Raw genomic sequence first — 19857 nt, forward strand, 5'->3', positions numbered from 1 at the left:
AAATGACCTATAAATGCAACTTGCCCACAATTATTCTGTTCTTAAAACAAAAAAATAAACAAACATATCAATAAACAAAGAAATAAACGACAACAACTTATGAATAAATACAAATTTCCATTACTGTATTAAAAGTATGGAATTTTACTTTTATTTTGTATCAGTAGAGAGTTTAATATGTTTTCCAAAAAGTAAATGTATGTGAAGTTTCAGAGAAACACACAGTTGCACAACACTCTCTCCGGTAACTGTGATGACTGGAAACAACTTATTCAACCGGTTGATGAACATGAAGAATTTTTAGTTTGACTTTCTCTGTGATGTAATCACACAATTTTACTCTCTTTCTCTTCAGCATCACTGGCTTAAATGACTTGCCAGGTTGATTAAGGAATTTGCAACCAGTCAAAAACTTCATGGTAAAGCCACTAATTTACTGTGAGTATTTCAGAAATACTATTTTTATTATTCACTGAGACACTTTACATACAATAAAGAAAAGCTCACAACAAACAACCACAAAAACTCTTTCCCATCAGAAAAATTCCCCAACAATGACAGAGGAAGTATGATGCTTTCCAAAGAAACAGTCGTCATAAACACCTTCAGGTGCAGATGCAGATTGTCTCCAGCGATAACAGATCTCAACATTCCTCAGCTCTCAGGTCATATGAGCTGCTGGGATGGACCTCGATCACTGCCCAGATTTATCAGCTGCTGTAAATGATATAAAAGCAAGAGAGAACACCTACAGATACAACAGTGAGACATCACAAGCTCATCATGATCTTCACCATCACCTGCCTTGCCCTGGTGGCCTCTGCTCTGGGTAAGTGTCTTCTTTAGAAGTTTGCAACAAAAGTGATGGGTGAATATATATATTTACAAAATGCAAAACCTAAATAAAGAGCTTCATTCTTGTGTCATGAACTTCTGTTCTTTATCAACAGGTTGTGGAGTGCCGGCGATTAAGCCACAGACGATTGGCAGCAGGATTGTGAACGGACAGAATGCCATCTCTGGTTCTTGGCCCTGGCAGGTCTCTCTCCAGGTAACTGTGTATTGGTTGGCTTTTATTATGCATTTGCATGATTTGTTCAAAGAGTATATGTCATGTTTTCAATGCTTTTACCTCTGAAACAGCTACCCAACGGATTCCACTTCTGCGGTGGATCCCTGATCAACCAGAACTGGGTTCTCACTGCTGCTCACTGCGCTGTCAGGTAAGAGTCTTCAATCTGACAAACGTCACATACAATAGTTCTTCATAGATGCTGTTGCTCTTGTCTTTTTACAGTTAGTTTTGTCTTTATCTCTCTCTTCTTAGGGTCGGCAATCATCGTGTCATTCTTGGAGAACATGATCGCGGCTCCAATGTTGAACCCATCCAGGTCAAACTTGTTTCCAAGGTAAAAATGTTGAATGATTTCAGAAATGAAAATACAAATTAGAGATCAGCTCATATATTTAAGTGTTCAATAACTGAACGCTTTATAATTGTTGCTTCATTTCTGCTTTTTTACACAACTGAATTGAACTGAATTAACACTGAACTGACTTGAGCTGAATAAAGACACTATTGTCTTTTTAGAGCTGATTTACGGCAGAATTTGAATTTGTCTTATATTAGATGAAGTTTGCATCATTGATTCAGTTATTTATCTGTTTATGACTGATCAGTATTATATGAAGTGCTATATAAATAATGGTGACTTCACTTAACTTGACAATAATAAAACAAGAGATCACTGGAAGAGAACAATAAAAACAATACAAATAATATGCATTATGAATGTTCATTATGAATCCATTATTATCATTTTAAATAACTTGTTGTTTTAAAGTTTATCTAAACAAGAAGTTTCTTTAGCTGTTAAATTGAATTAAGTGGGGAAATAGCTATTAGTCAAATTATCTGTAATTCAGATTTTGGTCCATGTCTGTCAGCTTTGAAGTCATCTACATGATAGATTACTCCTAAAACTTGCCCAAATAGATTTATGCATTTAAAATTGAGCATAGGAAAGAAAATATCTGTACCATATTCCCAAATGACCATTCATGCTGAAGGGAAGAAGGAAAAAATGAATAAAAGGGTTAAGATGAAAAGAAGAAATAAAACATGCTGATATATTAGATTACCTTCAGCTTCCACCAGTAACGCTCCATCATTTTCGGTCCTTTCTGAATGCACAGGTCATCACCCATCCGCTCTACAGCAGCACAACATTGAACAATGACATTGCGTTGCTGAAACTTGCTTCTCCAGTTGTCTTCACTCCTCGTATCTCTCCTGTATGTCTGGCTCCATCAACCATCAACATCCTGCCTGGAACCCGCTGCTTCACCACTGGATGGGGCAGAACTGCCACCACAAGTAAGTCACCTGTTAGACGAGGACAAATTTTAAAAATGACTTTTGTATATATATAATTTATATTTAATAATAATAATAATTTATTTTTTTCCCCTTCAAATGAATTTGAACAGCCTTTCTGATGTTTCCTTCTCTTTTTTCAGCGAGTCCTATGATCCTGCAGCAGACAGGTCTGCCCATCATGAGTCCTGCTGTGTGCAGGCAGATCTGGGGTCAGAGCAGAATCACTGATGCCATGATCTGTGCTGGAGCCTCTGGATCCTCATCTTGCCAGGTATATGAAGATGGATCAAGACAAAAACATTCCCATATCAATTTTGCTGCTGTTTCAATCTCAAATGTGTGTTTGTGTCTGTGTGTTTCCCACAGGGAGATTCTGGTGGTCCTCTGGTGTGTGAGAGATCAGGGGTCTGGAGTCTGGTGGGGTCTGTGTCCTGGGGCACCAGCACTTGTAGCACTGCTTACCCAGTAGTATACGCCCGCATCTCCCAACTGCGCTCCTGGATCGACAGGACTATCGCTTCCAACTAGAACACCAGCCTGAGCATTTACCCTTCAAAGGAGGCAAAAGCAGATTTTAATCATTAATCTGTAATGCAGTTGGTCTTTGATGGTATTTTGTTTATGACTTTTGGTCTTGTTCAATCTTCATGTTACGTTACGGTTTTATTCAAATATTGACAAAGTTTCAATAAAATGAAATGAGGAGTGTAATCATTTATCTGAACTTAAAATACAAGTTACCATGATCCACATACAGTACTGCAAACAAAAAGAAATGTTTTCCTTTAATGTCAGTAGTTTTAAAATATATATTTAAATTGCAATTAAAACAAATAAACAAAAAACAGAGTTCCACTTTAACGGGAACAAATGACAGACAACAATGTTGCAATATTTAGTTATCAGATGTTCTCACCTGGACAGAAAATTGATTTGCCAAAGGAAATTAAATGCAGATGATGTTCTCTCACCACCAAACATAAAGTCATGAAGATTGATAAAAATTCCTTCTGATCACATGATCATGTTGAAAATCTTATTTGGTATTCACTTGGTAACACTTTACATGAAGGGGTGTGCATAAGACTAACATGACACATAACATAACAATTTGTACCACTGTAGTTGAGGTCAAGAAAAATATTCATGACGCTGTTATAAAATTATTTGACAGAGTATTAACAAACACTAATGTTCCATATTCTTATTCAGACAATCACTAAAATTTAAGTCACAGCACAATTCATGTTCTCTTATGTAATGCTAAATAATTCTGATTGCTGACAGATTTAGCTGTACAGATTGAGACTGAACTGAACAGACTTTTATGACTGTCTGTTATTCTACTGTAAGTGGATGACTTAGTAATACTCTGTTTTTCAGATTTATAAAATTAGATGACAGAGTGTATCGTCATTTATAAACGACAAAGAGAAATTTGCATTTAAAATGCAATAATAATATTCTAAAAAAAAAAAAAAATGTTGACAACTGTTGATGTCAACAGTTGAAATTATACACACTGACACAAACACACTGATCGCGGACTCCATCAGGTTTAAAATAATGTTGTTACTTGAGAGCACTTTATATTAGGTGTCTTTAACATACTAATATTTAAATGAATCATTTGATACAATGCACTTATTGTGTACATACATGTTTTTAAATTATACCTATAGTTCTTTAAAAAATTCGGCATGTAATTACACCGTTGACCCTTCCCCTATCTCTTAACTCACACAGGTTTCTAACCTTACCCGTATCCAACCTCAGTAGAAGAAAATGTGTTTTGCAATACAACATGAACACAATAAGTACATTATTTTTGATGTAAGTACATAGTAGTTAAAGACACCTAATATAAAGTGTGACCAATTTTAATAAAATCAAAAGAGGCATAAGGATTACAAAATCAGCCATAAGGTGAGCAAGATATCATGCACAACTAGACTGTACAGTAACGATACAGATTATTAACATTTATTATAAACATAACGTACACAAAGTTTACAAATCTTAGCAACAAAGCAAGAGCAGAATCAGAACATGTTTGGAACAAAATGAACCAGATTTTCTTGCTTTTTTTCACAGTTTACAGAGTTATGGTAATTGTATAAATGTTTTAAAAGCAGTTTTCTTTTTTCCAAGCAGACCGGGCATTTTCCCGGTGGGCCGACGCACTTTGGGGCCGATAAAAGGTTATTTTTTATTTATTTATTTATTTTTTTTGCCAAGGACTGGCCTATCACGCAGGGACAGCGGGCCATTGGCTTGTCTTCTGAACTGACAGGCCAAAGTGAGATAGACCTCCCCTCCTGCGCTGTTTTTTGTTTTTAATTGGAGCGCATGAGAAACTGCAAAAGGCTAATATACCCGCTCACCACTGCCGCCCTATGAAGTAATAAACAGCGCAAGTCGCTTGATGCCTTGATCCTTTCACATTTGCCTCAGAATTGTGTTTAAAACAGTCGAGTGATATGGGAACATTACAGGTTCGGTGGTGAATCTAGCTGAAAACAGCCGCGACCATGTAAAGACATGACGAGGTAAATTGGAAAACGCTAAAACACACAACTACAAGCTTGTCGATCCAACACACCACCACCTTTAGTAATTTACTTTGCAGCTACTAACAGTGAAGAAATATGGTGTTTTGGCAGAAATGTATTTATTAAAAATGCTGTTATTATTAGGCCAACTTATGTTTAATATTGCGGAATATAAATCACTTTCTTTCATAAAGACTGTTTTCGTATTTTCTATGCTTACAATATTTTATTACACAATCTATAGTTTATTATTTATTTTAGAAACCATATACCCAAGGTAATAAGAAGCATGGTTTTACCTGGTTTACCTACCATGATCTTACAGTTAAACCATAGTAAAGGGGCAATTAAAGGATAATTTAACAAAACAGCTCTAAAGCCTGTATCCCATGGGATAAGGACAAAGCTTTATTTTTTATTTCTTTAAAAATGTTTTATGACATTTTTAATAGTTCTTATGAATTTTAATTGAAGTAAAATGTTATTTCAATGAGAGCATCATGAAAGATCGATATCAGTGTCTTACATAAATTAGGTGTTAACTCTTTAAAATATTATTGTTTTAAAGGAGTAGTTCAACCCAAAATGTCTCAATTTACTCAAACATGAATTACTTTCTTTCTGTATAACATAAAAAATAAAATAATTGGAGTCAAGGGTAGCTTAACCAAAATGGTTTGGTTGACAACATTCTTCAGAATATCTTCTTTTGTGTTTTACAGAAGAGAGAAAGTCATACAGGCTTGGAACAACATGAGAGTGAGTAAATGATGACAGGATTTGATAGCATTAAATTTACTTAACGGCATGGAAATCAGTGCTTTACTGTGACAAAAGTGCAATATTAAATTTGTTAACTGCATTTGTAATATCCATCATTATTTGTCACTGTCCTTGTTTTATTTATTCATTTATTTACTCCAATTTAAGGCCCTAACCCCAGCAAAAACATTCACAGGGGAACTCGTGGGCCGCATGGGCTGGGTTTGTCCAGGGCCGAATTTTAGCCTCAAAACAATGTATGAGGCTTTTCACATGTTTCTCTGTGGTTATGTAAAATATCTCATGTTCTATATGTTTAGGTTTTATTTGGATTTTAATTTAGCTTAAATCATAATGAGTTTCACAAATCTGAACTCTTATAAAGCACTTCAATTGCATTTAGTTATTAGTGATAAATTCCATTACCATCAGCAGTCCATCTACTGTGAGTCTTACTGACTAAATAAAGCAAACTGGCTTTATCTTCCAGTCATAAATACTGTATAGCGAAGTATAACCAAAATAAGTATGATATAAGTATAACCAGCGGACAGAGAGCCAATAGATGTGATACATATCAATGATCAGTACAAAATGACCTATAAATGCAACTTGCCCATAATTATTCTTCTCTTAAAACAAAACAAATAAATAAACAAACAAACATACCAATAAACAAAGAAATAAACGACAACAACTTATGAATAAATACAAATTGCCATTACTGTATTAAATTGCCATTACTGTATTATTTGTATTTTGTATCAGTAGAGAGTTTAATATAATGTTTACCAAAAAGTAAATGTAGTTGCAGAGAAACACACAGTTGCATAACACTCTCTCCGGTAACTGTGATGACTTGAAGAAACTTATTCAACCGGTTGATAAACATGAAGAATTTTTAGTTTTACTTTCTCTGTGATGTAATCACACAATTTTACTCTCTTTCTCTTCAGCATCACTGCCTTAAATGTCTTGCCAGGTTGATTAAGGAATTTGCAACCGGTCAAAAACTTCATGGTAAAGCCACTAATTTACTGTAAGTATTTCAGAAATAGACTTCACTTGCGGAGACAATTTACATACAATAAAGAAAAGCTCACAACAAAGAACCACAAAAATGACAGAGGAAGTATGAGGCTTTCCAAAAAAACAGTCATCATAAACACCTTCAGGTGCAGATGCAGATTGTCTCCAGCGATAGCAGATCTCAACATTCCTCAGCTCTCAGGTCATTTGAGCTGCTGGGCTGCTGAGCACTTGTAGCACTGCTTACCCAGTAGTATACGCCCGCATCTCCCAACTGCGCTCCTGGATCGACAGGACTATCGCTTCCAACTAGAGTGCCATTCTGAGCATTTACCCTTCAAAGGAGGCAAAAGCAGATTTTAATCATTAATCTGTAATGCAGTTGGTCTTTGATGGTATTTTGTTTATGACTTTTGGTCTTGTTCAATCTTCATGTTACGTTACGGTTTTATTCAAATATTGACAAAGTTTCAATAAAATGAAATGAGGAGTGTAATCATTTATCTGAACTTAAAATACAAGTTACCATGATCCACATACAGTACTGCAAACAAAAAGAAATGTTTTCCTTTAATGTAAGAAGTTTTAAAATATATATTTAAATTGCAATTAAAAACAAACAAACAAACAAACAAAAAACAGAGTTCCACTTTAACGGGAACAAATGACAGACAACAATGTTGCAATATTTAGTTATCAGATGTTCTCACCTGGACAGAAAATTGATTTGCCAAAGGAAAAATGACATGCAGATTATGTTCTCTCACCACCAAACATAAAGTCATGAAGATTGATAAAAATTCCTTCTGATCACATGATCATGTTGAAAATCTTATTTGGTATTCACTTGGTAACACTTTACTTGAAGGGGTGTGCATAAGACTAACATGACGCCTTCATAATCATGACATGACACATGTCATTAACAATTTGTACCAGGGTTCAAAATGAGGGGGGTCTGGGGGGGTTCCGGACCCTCCATAAGTCATTAGGGACCCCCCATAAGAATTAATTTTTGGATTTTGGGGGATCCCTGACAAATATATTTTAACATTAAAAATGATTATGAAAATTATAGGTTTTAGTGACGTTTTGTATTTATAACAGTAATTAATTTATTTCCTAGCGCGAGGCAGCAATCAGGGCAGCTATTAGCCGAGTGAGTTCCTATACAGCGTCACTGTTGTTGTGGTGCTCCCGCAGACACGTACTAGATAAACGTGGCAAAACGAGACATCACAAAGAGTGAAATCCTGAATGAAAATCCTGTAAGGGCTTAGATTGTGTTTATATCTCCATTGCTTATAGTAAAATATTAGGAGTTTGAGTTCCTATATCAAAAGTTGCATTAGCTAGATACCCAGTGTAATGATTAGAAGAGTACATTTGTCAAGGTTTCTTGCTAGCTGTAACTTATGTGTATGAAGCCAAATGATCTGCCAGCTAACAGCAGACCTAGCAGCTATAGTTATTTAAAGCTAGCTTAACAACCTACTTGTCCAGTCAGTGATTACGAAAGATAAATCAGGACTTAATTCAAGTCTGTGAGTTGATTAAAGTGAATGTGATTTGAGCATGAATGTACAGTACATGAGAGCTTGGTAAGCTATCTAGGAAGCTAATATTATTTTTCTTAATCGAGAATCCTACACATGGAGAGAAAAAGAGGAAAAAGAAAGATCACCGACTTTTTTCAAGGGTAAATTGTGCTTATGTGATAACATGGCTGTTGTTGGGGGAAATTGTAGATATCAAGGATGCAAAAACAGCGGCGCCTCCCGCCTATGTTTCTTTGCTCTCTATGGTATCTGCAACTGCATCAAATTCTCATCAAATTCTGCTTAAAAAAACTCCGTCAATACAGAACGAAATATGCTGTAGCCTATTTTGCCGTCAATACTGCCGACGTTGTCTTTGCTGTATCGGTAGGCTATATATTTATGTTAAACATCCAAATTTAGACTGGTCTGTCTGTCGGCACACAGAGCCATGCAGTCGCAAACAGCACGTGAAGTTTGTGAACGCTGAATTCCCTTTCTCTTTCTTATTTGTGTTTGAACGAAAAAAAAATTAACGATGTATGTGCTCGAAAAAAATAAGTCAAAGTGCCCGTCTCAACGAGTTTCCCCATAAACGCAGTCAGAGAAAGAAAACGGATGCGTGTCATTCCCGGTATTTTGCTGTGTTCCAGGTTTCCTGAGCGCACACGATGCTGTTGAGCTTATGAATGCAATGACCAATCAGAGGTGTTCAGATGAGTCATCTCTAAAATGCCAGTGTTTTCTTCACTCGCTCGCTGACTGAACAAAGTGCAAATATGTGTACGAATCGGAAACATTTAATTATTTTTAACATAATATATCCATTCAGAATAAAACGCAAGAACAACAACAGACATATAATCAATTTACAAATTCCAATGAGAAAAAATGCTTTCAGTGATTTTAATGGCAGTTTTTGAGACTAGACTGTCAGTGAAAATGTTCTTTGATGATATAACTTGCAATGTTTTTATTTACATTAACTTGCAATGTTAAATATATATATAAACTCAGTCATATTAAAAATATGTTATGGCATGACATCCATATCTGTTAATTAAGTAAACAGACAGGTTTTTTTTATGCATATTACATTATTAGGTTAATTTGACCATCGCCCACTACAGATCATAATCTATAAAGGTGAGAATTAAGATATTTCATGATAATTCAGTTTGAATAAATAAATAAATAAATAACTCATGCACCCTCAAAAATAACGATTGCATGACGCCCCTGAAAGAAACAATCTGTTTATTAATTATATCTAATATACAAGTATAACGTACTCGGTTACTAACGTAACCTTGGTTCCCTGAGATACGGAACGAGTACTGCGTATGGGGAAAAGTCTCCCTTTTTCCCCGTCACTGAAGCCTTTTTCAATAACGCAGTGTAACTGCACCGTCATTGGTTCACTCATAGACAAGTTGTTGAACCAATGGTGGCGCGGCACAGCCGCGCGGCCTATGGCGAGAAAGTGCGCAAACTTTCCCACCAAAAGGGGCGCGGTTAAGGGCTATATAAGCAGGTGTTTCGCCATAGGATTTCAGTGCCAATCGACTGAAGCGACGACTCTGAGCCGCAGCCTCGTGGCACGGCAAGTAACGCAGTACTCGTTCCGTATCTCAGGTTACGCTAGTAACCGAGTGCGTTCCCTTTCTACATAACTTGTTCTGGACACCGGAAGGGGACCAAGAAAACAAGTATGAAGCAAAGCCGCCGTATCCCTTGTTACACTACAAGGAATGAAACCTGTAACGGTGTGACGCGGAACTCGCAAGAGGCCGCCCAATCACACTGAAAGCACCCGAGCTTGCAAGGTCGGGATGTCAAGATGATAAAACCTGACAAAAGTGGACGGCGAAGACCAGCCGGCCGCCTCACAGATGTCTTTAATGGAAACTCCGTTGGACCAAGCCGATGAGGAAGCCATTCCCTTGGTGGAATGGGCTTTAACTCCTATGGGGCAATCAGCACCCAGAGAGGAGTAACACAGGTTAATGCGTCGACTATCCAACGTGAGAGACGCTGTTTTGAGACCGGAGATCCTTTGGTGTGGCCACCAAAACAAACAAAGAGCTTATCCGACTCCCTGAAGCGCTGTGATCGCTCTACATAGGTCCTCAATGCCCTGACAGGGCAGAGTAGCTCTAGCTCTCATTCATCCATAGAGGGAGGAAGAGCAGAAAGCGAGATGACCTGTGCTCTAAATGGGGTTGAGAGCACCTTGGGAACGTAGCCATGCCTAGGTTTCAGAACGACTTTAGAGTCATTTGACCCGAATTCGAGGCATGCAGGCCTTACAGAGAGGGCCTGCAAATCGCCAACTCGCTTAACCGATGCTAATGCTGATGCAGCGGCTCAAAGGGTTTGCCCTTGAGGGCCCTGAGGACCAGCGAAAGGTCCCAAGTGGGAACAGTGAGGGGACGAGGTGGATTTAATCGCCTAGAACCCCTTAAAAAACGGACTACCAGGCCGTTTCGACCCACTGACTGTCCAGCAATAGGAGCGTGGAACGCTGCGATGGCTGCTACGTACACTTCAAGCGTTGAAGAGGAGCGCCCCATATCTAAACGCTCTTGGAGGAAAGACAGTATGAAAGATACGTCACTCTCCACAGGGTCTATGTTGCGCGTGGAACACCAATCAACAAAGACTGACCATTTCTGGGTGTAGAGGCGTCTCGTGGAAGGGGCTCTCGCCTGTGGACCTGGAGCTGAATGGAGCTGAACGCTGGTGAGGTGCTTGGCGGCGACCTGGCAGAAACCATTCGTCCAGGCGGCTGCATGATGGTTCCTCTGGAGGGGCCCACTCAAGGTCCAGCTCTTCCACGGCCCTGGACAGGATGCGGAAGAGCTCGGCATCCATGCCCTGGCCGTGCTCGATGGGTTCCAGAGGAGGTGGGGGAGCGGGATCCTCTGGCTCGCCAGCCCATCCTTCCGCTTCGGAGGCAGCAAGTGACATGGTGTCATCTGCTTCATCGTCCGATCCTCCAAACGAGACGAGGTCACTTGCATCAGCAGAGGGACGCTGCTCGGGTCGGGAGAACAGGACGGGGGAGTGTTCCCTTGGAGGAGAGGGCGAGGGACGCGGGGGCTGGGCCGGCGTGAGCTCGCTCAACTCCTGGCGCTGTATCGCTCTACCCCACTGTCTCTTCCTAGCCGGCTCGCGGGAGGAAGGAGAGGGGAGGGCGCGAGCGGCGAGATCACCCTCAGTGAGGAAGGCGACCCGTGAGCGCAGGGAACCGAGACTCATGCTCTCGCAGTGCGAGCATGAGGCTCCAGCAAGCGCGCCGTCAGTGTGGGACTTGCCCAAAATATTCATAACGCTGTTGTAAAATTATTTGACAGAGTATTAACACTTAATGACATTTTAATGACAATTTCAACTGGTACCACTGAAAAAAAGTGGTCAGAAAAATGTACATGACACTATTCTAATGGCCTCATGACAGGAAAAACCATCCACATGATGTAATGTAATGTCAACCCATAAAGCTAAATAGTGTCAAGTTGTCATGACAAAGACACTGACAGGTTATGATGTGTTGGTTTATGTCAAGTTGTCATAACTCGGACATCTCAAACAAAGTCATCTTTGCATTAAAAATGACATAACTGAGCGAATGACATTTAATGACAGTTGTCATAAACATGCATAAAACCTCCTTCATATTCATGACACGTGTCATGTCAAGATTATGAAGGTGTCATGTCAGTCTTATGCACACCCCTTCAAGTAAAGTGTTACCATTCACTTTTGTAGACATGCCAAGATGACAGAGATCAATCTGTTTAATTTCTCTATCTATGGTGCTGAAACCTGTGTCATGTCTTGTATCAGAAGCCAAAGAGATCCAGATACAAACTGGACAGAAACCTGTTGGAGAGGTTCCATTAGAATGTGACAAACACTGATGTTCCATATTCTTATTCAGAAAATAAGGTCTGTAGGGAAAACACCCTACAAGTAAAATTAGCTCAAATGAAATATTTAGGGAATTAGAAAGAGTTGTTTAGATTACGACCGAGCAACTGATTCGTCCAGCGTTCATTTGCTCGAGCCGTAATAAGCTCTTGTAACGGATATAAATATCCAACAATCGTGAAAACACTGATTAGAGCACGGTAACTTGATCACAGTTTAAGACATTAAATCATAAAGCACATAATACAAGACACTTTCCTTTTAAAATCTACAAGAGATTTTATTTATTCTAACACAAACTAATCTAACACAAAGGCACGCACACACACACACACACACATTCATACGCGTTGCAGTAAGAAGGAAATGAGAGAGAAAGAGTTTTGAAAGAGAGAGAGAGAGAGAGAGTGATCTGATTAACCGAATTCCTATCAATGCATTTCAAGGACCAGAACGAACCATGAATCATTCATTTATGCACCAGTTCAGTTTTGGTCTGGAGGTACTTGCTTGCGTTGACTTAAAGGTGAATTTCCCTCGTCGTGCAGAGAGGGGTTTCCCAAGTCGATGATTGGTCCAGATCAGGTCCGTGTGGAACAATGAAGGAAGTCTCTTTGTCGCTGGAGTTGAAGCGGCAAAAGTCGTTGGTTGAACTTTGCGGCGAAACTTAGGACACGAGACTTTCAGCGGTAAAGGAAAATTAAGTAAAGAAAAGAAAAGTGAGTGAAGGTGGGATGGCTTGAATGAGCGGCTGGTCTGTTCTTCTTGTTACTCCATTGTTCTTGGTACTCTGGTCATGGTTTCTCTTACCAGAACTAACCAACTCCAGTTCGTTTACTAACCAACTTCTCCCCATTCACTATCTTGCAATATGATCATTTAAACTTAGTTGTTTGTCACACCTCTGAGGAGTCTTGGCCAATCAGACATTGTCCTGTTTCAAGAGGGCCTTCCTCTGCCCCCAATAAAACATAAGTGTCACATCCTGGTCTGTCTCTGCTTTAGCAGATTGCCATTTTAACCTAATTGCTGTTAAATGGGATACAATACATTTTAAACAGATTTCATTCAAGTCAGGATATAGGAAAGGGGGAAAGAATCAAATTAAGTCCAAATAAGGCATACTTTCAATCATTCAGTCAAGAGTTAACACATTTAAATGAATTGTGAGTGTTTCTAAAGCCTAACTGTTTACAGGTAGTACTTGTGGACACATAATGCAAAATGTATGTAGTTAAAAGATGTTTGATAAGTCTGTTAAAATTGTTGGAACAATTTTGAAGCAGATTTATTTGTTCAACAGTCTCTTTGGCTCTCCTGTGAAGTAAGGAAACAAAAGGGTCTGGATTGTCTCTCTGTCTTCTTGGGTGACCCTTTGGTATGTCGCTTCTGCTATCAGGAAGCATGTGTCGTAAAAGTAATCAGCCTGGCTTTATCTGCAGACGGTTCGGAGCCGGAACCTCAATTCTGAATTAGAATTATGTTTTGAAAGAATCATCTAAATGATTCATTTGTCTGGTTCGTCCACAGTTCTTACATATCCCCCCTTGGTTCGGCGATGTGTTGAGATGAAGACATCGGCGAACACTGTAGAAAAATGGACACGAAGCAGACACACACAAAGCAACAACAAAACAACACCTCCATGATTGACCACTATACTGGTGCAGGGCATTAGATTATCTGAGTACTGATGGATTAAGTTCAATTTTGGGAGTGTTATTCTACATTGTGTGATTAAATTGTTAGTTTCCATCTCTTCTAACTTATTCTAGGTTGTCTGGTGACATCATTTGTGGTAAAAATGATGTGACCCATCATGGAGCTCTCTCGGGCTCACATTCGAATTTTCAAATGGCTTTCAGACCTTAGGCGTGGTGCGTCAATCCTAATGTCATGACCTTGACCCTTATGGGGCAGACAGGTATTTTACCTTATAAAGAAGAAGGGAAAGAGAGGAGGAGGAAAACAAAACAAAATAAAACACTTAAGTGTTTCCTGGTATGGCTAACACTACTGCGTGCATCTAAGATGTCATGTACCAGCTTAATGAAAGGTGTTCTACTTGTTGGGCAGATGGTTGCATGTTTCTTATGGTGAATGTAGCTAAGTCGATGTTGAGCTAGGTTCTGACACTAATATCTGTCTGTAGGAAGAGCATGTTGGTGAGTATGTTAATGTAGTGTAGTGTAAAATGTAATGTAGTGCAGTGTAGGTATGGTCAGATCTGGTTCAGTCTGTCTTGCTCCCCCTTTTCTTGAAGGGCTTAGATGAAGATTGGCTCTTTGCATCTTGGACTTGGGATGAGAGATCATCCCTAATTTGATGGGAGTCAGTCCAGTGAGGCAGGAAGTTCTTTGGCAGAAGGTAGGAGGAAGTTTGACATGGCTGTGTTGAGCTGTGGTGCAAAACTTTGTCTCCTACGTTGCATTCCTTTTGTAATGACTTCTGGTTGTGACAGACTGTCTGACCTTCTGTGCTTACTGTTGTTACTGTTGCACAAGCATGGTTCTTGAGATGGGAACTCGTTGGGTTTATTGGTGGGTGATGAGTAACCAGAACTGTGTTCTCTGGTACTATTGAGTTTCCAGCGGTGTTTGGCTGCAAGAGACCGCTTCGTTCTGTGCTGTTGTAGAACAGATGGCAGTCATCTCCATTTGGAAGGTGGATCAGGTGATCACTGACCTTCCGTTCCGTCTCTAGTCATAACGAGGGTGACTGATCCTTGTGATCGTCGCTGTTTATGTTGTTTGCAAAGAACGCTGTAATTTGCCTCATCAGTTGTTCCATGTCTTCTGAGGTGGAACTGTCTTGTTCTTGGGCGTTCTTGTTCTCAGTGCTGTGTTTAACTGAGTGATGCAGAGGTGGGTTCCGCCGTCGCTTACCCACAGTGGATGCATTTGAATGTGTTGGTTGGTGGACTTTGGCTGTCCAGTTTGGATCCCAGATGTTTCTTTCTGGTGGGTTTCTTGAGAAGTGTGGCTGGTCCCATGGCATTTTCCAGCTGTCGGTGTGGAAGCTGTCAGTGGCATGGGGATCACGTTCTCCGTGTCCTTTATGACAGGCTGTGGCATTGTCATGCCACTGGCTGTCTTGCAGTGCACGGCTTGAGTCTTGGCTGCCGGAGTTTGAAATTGTGGCTGTTTTCAAACCTTTCTTTGAGTTCATCTTCTGTTTGATGTAGGCCTTGTGTGTCAAGTCACGTAGCTGTTGGATTGACATTGTGCTTGGGCAGGCCATGACGCCAAGAAGGTGACTTAGTCCAGGGTGCAGGTTTCTCAGGAAGAGGGTTTTGAAGTTCACATCCTCTTCAAGTTCAGGTTCGTGATGTGCACCTAAGTAGGCTTGTCGGAAACGGTTGTAGTAAGCTTCGGGAGCCTCTTGTCGACCTTGTTTGGTTTCCAAGGCGACTAACAGTCCATGTTCAGACTCTGGGCCTGTAAATTCTTTGATCAGTGACTCACGTAATAGCTGGTAGTTGTGCTTAACGTGAACAGGTTGTCGATCTAAGAAGCTTCGTACCTCTGGGCTGGATGTGGACCTGAGGAGATACAACCTGTCTCTGTCAGTCACATTGGGTCTCACCTCTAGGTAGAAGTCAATATCTCGGAGGTAAGTCTGGATGTTGTGGGTTGTGGCCACTCACTTCTTCCGTTGCATGGCAGTTCTTGGATGGGGGACTCTGTTGTGCTCAGCTGTGGTGATGCTGAGGGAGGCCCCTCCCTTCTTAACTCTGGTTTCTGGGTGTGAACATGTTTAAGTTCATTTCTAACCATGTAGAGCTTGCCGTTGGCATCGTCTAATTGTTGGTTTAGATGGTCCATTTCAGTGCTGTACCATTTCAAATGGTCTTCCAGAGCATTGATTTTAAAGTTCTTATCTTTAATGTCAGAATTGGCATTTTCTAGTTGGTTTACCAGGTGACATTGGACAGTCTTTAATTCTTGCTTGTCACGTTCCGCAACTGCAAGGGCTTCTTGGAGCTTGTCAACTTGTTCCTTTGTTTCTTGCTCCACAAGTTTGTCTTGAGCTTTCACCTTGTGCTGGTCTGCGCAGCGTTGGATGTGCATCAGCTCTCTCAGGAACTCAGTGGTCTGGCGTTTGAAGTCGTCTTGGACTTTCACTTCCAGCTTGTCTATGCGGCTCTGGGCACGTGTCAGCTCCTCCTGTAGGTGGGTGATGTGCTTGTCGCTTAGTTTCAGCTGGGCTGTGAAGGCAATGCTTAGAGAATTGGTTATCTTGCCTAGTTCAGAGTGGTCTTGGTTCTGGCTTGAATCATGCGTCGGGAATCTTCTCAGAATTATGATTATTATTATTAAAAATAATAACAGTTCAATTGTCTTTGGCATGAGGCAGTTTGTAATGCCGCTGAGCCAGGCGTCCACATCTTGGGCAGTGGGGTTTTCCGTCTGCGACATGTTGGCACGCTGGGGAGAAGAGACTGACACAGATCTGTGTGTGGTGCAAGTCTATATGTGGTGGAACAGCTAAGTGTCGTTCAGTGAATGTACACCAATCGTGAAGTGTGATGGCTACGTGTTGGTCTCAGAGTGTAGACAGGTAGGCTAGCGATGAGAAGGCTTTGTCACTCAACTGAGTAAGAGAGAGAAAGAGAAAAAGTTAAAACAAATTTCAATAGATGAAATATTTTCTATAAATATTTTCTATTAATGAAAAACTGTTTTCAACTCGTGATGTGAGGACTTTGTCACTCAACTGAGAAAGGGAAGAGAGAGAAAATGTTAAAACAAATTGTAGGTTTTTTTTTTTTCAATTTAGAGGAATATTTATTTCAAATAAATATTTTCTATTAATGAAAAGCTGTTTCTAAAGTAAAAGAAAATATATATATTATTGTTTATGTTCGCAAGGACAATAATACAATAATAATGCTGATACCTCTTTTCTTAGTTTGACAGGATTGACACCACACACCTTCAGTTGAACTGCTTACCAGGGATGCTGTTAAGGCAACGGTTGCTCAACACTTGTCTCTGTTAAATGTTCTTGGAGGAAATGTCAAAATTTAAATTGCGTTTACAAATGCAGGGAGTATGGAGAACCCAAAAGGGTTTGATTAAAATCAAATACCTAATGAATTGTTTCTTTGGAAAGATTGTGTTTTTCTTTCTTTAGAATTGATTGATGGTTCGTCCAAGCTTGATCCCTACAAATCTGAAGAATAAGATGGAAGAAAGGAGGATAGAACAGGAAAGACGTGAGGAAAAGGAAAGGAGAAGAAAGGAGACCAGATCCACAAATGGCTCTGAAGCCTTTGTCTAATTACGAGGATATAATTGGTAGTTGATGGACAACTAACCCATGAGAATAAAAATGTTAGTAAGAGACGGTTGTCTCTGATTGGTTTGAAACTCGTAATAAGTTATCAGTGTCTCCTAAAAAGGCTCAGGTGTGTCGTTCCTAAGCTAGAATACAAAGAGGAAAGGAAAAAGGTAAGAAAGGAAAAAAATGAAAATAATGGGATGAGATAAGAAAAAGGGAATTAAACAAAGAGGTAAATGAATAAATAAAATAGAGTGGCTAAGTGTATAACCAAGAAAAGGAAAATAAAGATGTAACGCAATAAAATAATGAACAAATGTGAGTCAAAATTAGGAAAAACTTTGGTGGAATAAGTTTGCTTAAACTTTTAAAGTTAAATAATGGAAATTTGGAAATGTACAAATCATTTAAAATTACTTCCTAGAAAAATAGGATTTCAATTTCAATTTAATTACTTTTATTAAATTCAAATTTGACAATTAAAATTGTAAGCCAGTATTTCTTTTTCAAGTCAAATGCAGGTAAAACGATTAATAATTGTAAACCAATATTTTTCTATTTAAAGTAAAATATAGGTAATCAGTGAGAAAGTCAAGGGGAAAATAAGAAGGACGGACCAACAAGTGTACATAAAATTGAAGTGTTTTAAATGGTTAAATCACTTAGTTGCTAAAACAGACACTGCGTTCACACAATGATGTTAACTAGCTTAGCTTCGAGGCTAAAGGCTTTAGCATATGAACTTCAATGTAAACAACTGCAGAGGTTAGCTTTAGCAACACCGTGCGGTTTGTTTACAATGACGTTCTTCCGGAAGCGTTGGTTAAGACTTCCGTGCCACGACTGTAACTATGGCGACCAAACAAAATGATAGTGGCGAACATGTGAATTACATCAAATACATGTAACTGTACAAATGAAAGACACATGCACGTACAATCAAGCGTTACGTGAAATGTCGGCGCATTTCAACTCTATAAATAAGAGACACCACTCGTAGCTGTTTTACGACGTGGGGCTTAAACTTTAAGTGATAGCTTTCTGCTGTAATAGATGGAAAAATCGCGACCTCGGCGGGTCTCTTTGCGTGCAAAATATAACAGGTTCAAAAGCTTCACTTGATCAGTTTCAAATCACTTAAATTGCGCTCGGGAGCTCAAACAAGCAAGCATGTAGCGTTTAGCAAAAGGGAGAATATAGCAGATTGAGTACAGTGGAACACGCACTATAACCAGTTTAGCTATAAATATAAAACAAGCAAGCTTATAGAGCGGAGTAAAGTTAGTTTTGTTTTGGATATTCGTCACACATTCAGCAATAAACGGCAATAACTCCAAAACGACACGCCCCCCCAAAATCTAAACGGTATTATCGTTAAAAGGGCAAAGCTAGTAATGTTTCACAAGCTTTCTTTTCATTATTTTTGCTCGATCTAACGAGCAATGACCCGCCAAAGCCGTCGCAATGTGAGTTACGGCGAGAAGACTCGCTCTTGGCTGAGCTGTAAGTTGGGGACCGTGGGGAAAGTGCAAGTTTTCTTCGTTTTTTGCTATAACTCGGTGAGTGGTGTTTTTCTAATAGCTCTTTTGTTAAAAGTCCTATAAACATGAGACCAGTGTCATTCAGTAAAAGGGGACAGGGGACAACTTTCACAACCTCTTTTTTACCCCTACTGGTGGAAAAGGGAACTGCATGTCTAAAATTAACTTTATTTTAGTAATAGCTTTGTCCATCAGGGAGACAGAGACATCAAACCACTGTCATTCAGTAGAGGAGGACAGGGGACAACTTTCACAACCTCTCCTTTTACCCCTACTGGCTGAAATGGGTATTGCATGTCTAAAATTAACTTTATTTTAGTAATAGCTTTGTCCATCAGGGAGACAGAGACATCAAACTAGTTTCATTCAGTAGAGGGGGACAGGGGACAACTTTCACACCCTCTTTTTTACCCCTACTGGTGGAAAAGGGAACTGCAACTCAAAATTAACTTTCTTTTTGTAATAGCTTTGTCCACCGGGGAGACAGAGACATCAAACTAGTTTCATTCAGTAGAGGGGGACAGGGGACAACTTTCACAACCTCTCCTTTTACCCCTACTGGTGGAAAAGGGAACTGCAACTCAAAATTAACTTTCTTTTTGTAATAGCTTTGTCCATCAGAGAGACAGAGACATCAAACCAGTGTTATTCAGTAAAGGGGGACAGGGGACAACTTTCACAACATTTATTTTTTACTCCTACTGGTGGAAAAGGGAACTGCATGTCCAAAATTAACTTTCTTTTTGTAATAGCTTTGTCCACCGGGGAGACAGAGACATCAAACTAGTTTCATTCAGTAGAGGGGGACAGGGGACAACTTTCACAACCTCTTTTTTACC

The 19857-nt window shown here is 39.5% G+C and overlaps 1 protein-coding gene across 1 annotated transcript; it reads left to right on the forward strand.

Moving 5' to 3' along the window:
• The first annotated feature begins 783 nt into the window (after positions 1-783).
• On the forward strand, positions 784-2908 carry LOC137004604 (chymotrypsin-like protease CTRL-1). The gene is made up of 7 exons (XM_067365087.1): positions 784-829; positions 951-1051; positions 1144-1223; positions 1328-1409; positions 2197-2377; positions 2521-2651; positions 2747-2908. Exons 1-7 carry the CDS (start codon positions 784-786, stop codon positions 2906-2908), a joined length of 783 nt encoding a protein of 260 aa, XP_067221188.1.
• Positions 2909-19857: the final 16949 nt, after the last annotated feature.

The sequence above is a fragment of the Chanodichthys erythropterus genome, chromosome 17, assembly GCF_024489055.1.
Source record: "Chanodichthys erythropterus isolate Z2021 chromosome 17, ASM2448905v1, whole genome shotgun sequence".
In the NCBI taxonomy this organism is placed as follows: domain Eukaryota; kingdom Metazoa; phylum Chordata; class Actinopteri; order Cypriniformes; family Xenocyprididae; genus Chanodichthys; species Chanodichthys erythropterus.